The sequence below is a fragment of the Cyprinodon variegatus genome, unplaced genomic scaffold (genome assembly GCF_000732505.1).
Source record: "Cyprinodon variegatus isolate N-32 unplaced genomic scaffold, C_variegatus-1.0 Scaffold2185, whole genome shotgun sequence".
In the NCBI taxonomy this organism is placed as follows: domain Eukaryota; kingdom Metazoa; phylum Chordata; class Actinopteri; order Cyprinodontiformes; family Cyprinodontidae; genus Cyprinodon; species Cyprinodon variegatus.
Genome location: NW_015152638.1, coordinates 4,306 through 7,099, shown reverse-complemented (window position 1 = coordinate 7,099; position 2,794 = coordinate 4,306). Strand labels below are relative to the sequence as shown.

The 2,794-nt window shown below is 37.0% G+C and overlaps 1 protein-coding gene across 1 annotated transcript in view; it reads left to right on the top strand.

Annotated features, from left to right (window-relative positions):
- LOC107105240 (carbonyl reductase [NADPH] 1-like) overlaps positions 1 to 2,794 on the top strand; it is a gene marked incomplete at its 3' end in the record, with an annotated part of 7,624 nt that overhangs the window by 1,749 nt on the left and 3,081 nt on the right. The window contains exons 2-4 of the mRNA XM_015405365.1: positions 1,113 to 1,227; positions 2,159 to 2,328; positions 2,440 to 2,547. Coding sequence (XP_015260851.1) covers positions 1,115 to 1,227; positions 2,159 to 2,328; positions 2,440 to 2,547 — 391 coding nt within the window. The remainder of the gene's footprint in view (positions 1 to 1,112; positions 1,228 to 2,158; positions 2,329 to 2,439; positions 2,548 to 2,794) is intronic.

Genomic DNA, 2,794 nt, shown 5'->3' with positions numbered 1-2,794 from the left:
TGTAGATGAATTTGCCTCTTAACTATTTGTATCTTATGTCTGTTTCTACCCATTTCTGTTTCCTTGTCATAAATATAGATTAACCAATTTGTACAAAGTTATGGCTAAATCCATGAATCCAAAGTAGATTAATCTTATTGTCTTACTAACCACTTAATAAGTGTCAATTTCCCTAAACAAAACAAAATTTCCTCTTGTATCAAGAGGAAATGGTTCTTACATTCAGAACGTTTTTGATAATATGCTGAATTAAAACATTACATCATTATAATTTAACTGAATAAACAAAAAAGACTGAATAAACAAAAAATATATTTTTAGTAAGTAAGTAGTAGAACCTTTAAACTGGTGGTTTAATGAGCCTATTTAGGTGAGAACTTGAGGAGTTTATTCAGTGTTTATATTCACAAACAGAACCACATACAGTTCATTTTGGATCTAGAATAATTACATCTAGGGCAGGCCTTCTCAAAGTGGGATGATTTTCACAATCATGATGTGATTCCTGACGTTTATGGAAGGCCAAAATATATCATAAAATACATGTAGGTGAAACGCTTCTTTTCCTATTCACTTTGCAAAGTAAAATGTCCAGTTATAGAACTAAAACAATTAAATGTAATTTTAAAATAATAGTTATTTAAAATAGACTCTAACTAGTTAACAGTATGTGTCAATAGAGAAATGTAATGACCGGTACTTTAGATCACACTGCAGTTGGGGGGTGGTGGCCTGGTAGGCAAAGATCTTGGAATCCTGAGGTTCTCAGTTAGAGTCCCACTCCCACAGACTGCCACTCTGGGTCTCTGAGCAAAGACCCTTAACCCCACACTGCTCCCCAAGGGGATGGGTTAAACGCTGAGGTAAATTTCTCTATAGTGAGATCAATAAAGTTCAATTATTATTATTATAAGGCAGGCCCTGTCCCGTAGGCGGCAGTAAAAATAACATCCAAGCTTTAGGTTTAGGGTTGGACGGTCAGCGCTCTGATCATTCAGTGGAACCGAGCGGTTAGAGGGAATATTAGGATGTTTTGTGATTTCAATCCAGATGTTTGTTCAGGTTCCTGTTGCTCATTGCTGGACTTCATGCTCTCATGTCTCGCCCTGCAGTCATGTCCACCAAGGTCGCCGTCGTCACCGGAAGCAACAAAGGCATCGGGTTCGCCATCGTCAGAGCGCTTTGCAAGCAGTTCCAGGGGGACGTTTACATCACCTCCAGAGATGTGTAGGTAGTTCACCTAATTGAAACCCGTCTCTGCTTTAAAATGCAGAAGTTCACTATTTTTCTCCTTCACAAATTAATAGATATCAGGAAAAGTTATATTTGTGATTTTTATTAAATTCAAGAAATTGATTGGAAAGAGGACAAAATTTGGTAAGAACAAACTTTCTCACAAATAATAAAAACCGATGTTATTCGAGACTGAAGAAAAAGTTTGAAACAAAATATTTTGTTATTGAACAAATAAAAGATAAATAGACATTTGGAAAATGATTTAAAAGAGGAAAAAAACTCACAAAAATATAGTTTTAACTTCAAATGAAAATATTTTCTGTCGAAAATAGATTTCTTTCTCAAAAACGTTTTGTTCTCTCTTAGAACCAAATTCTTGGCGTCAGTCGGGGGTTTTTCTCTCGACGTGACGTCACTCAGCTGTCCACTCTGTCAGCCAATAGGAACACAGGCCCCCCATGACACATTTTCACACTCAGAGAAAAATCCTGAATTGAAACCAAAGACTTGGCTTTTGAGAGTGAGAAGAATAAGATTTGATGAGAAATTTATTTTTGAAATAAAATGTTTCACTCTGAGTACAAATAAAAAACAATATTTGTGTGTACAATATAATTTAGGTGTTTTTTTTCCCCTTAGAACTAATTTTCCGAATGTTAGTTTATCTTTTGTTTATTCTAGGACAAAATATTTAGTCTCAAACTTTTTCTTTAGTCTCAAAAAAATCATTCTTTGCTCTCAGTGTGAAAATTTCTTCTCTCCAATATATTTATTTTAATTATCTCCTCTATCAGATTGCTTTTTCTCTTAAATGTAATAAAAACCAAAATAACTCTGGATTAAGCTGCTAGCATAGGTTGTCAATGACGTTCATCCTCCTGAACCAAATAAGTGACATTGCCATGAATGAACCCTCCGGCAGTGGGCGGGGTCAGGCGGCCGTGGAGTCTCTGGCCTCTGAGGGACTGAAGCCGTTGTTTCACCAGCTGGACATCAATGACCTGAACAGCATCATCACAGCTGCCGCTTTCTTCAAGGAGAAGTACGGAGGAGTGGACGTCCTCATCAACAACGCCGCCATAGCTTTCAAAGGTGACTGTGGAACACAGATCAATGTTTTCTCATTCATGTATCTAGTGTGGAATGAAATGGAGCAGAAACAGGAAGTGAACTGTGGTTGTTTCATGTTGACTCTCTCCTCAGTGGCCGACACGACTCCTTTTGCAACCCAGGCTGAGGTCACAATGAAAACCAATTTCTTTGCCACCAGAGACATGTTGACTCACTTCATGCCTCTCATCAAAGCTGGAGGTACAAGATCCAAACTTATTCTAGTTTATTCTCTTAAAGCCACCTTTAAAGCGTTTATAACTCAGAATGCATGAAAATTACACTGATAAAATGTTTTCACTATAGACATGTTAGACATCATTGGAAAGCTTAGATTCTCCACTATTCAACCACCTAGTTCATTATATGGACACAGGGAGCACCAATAGGGCCCTATAAAATCCCTTTTATTTTTTCCCAAATTCCGTTTAATTTTTTCCCAAATTCC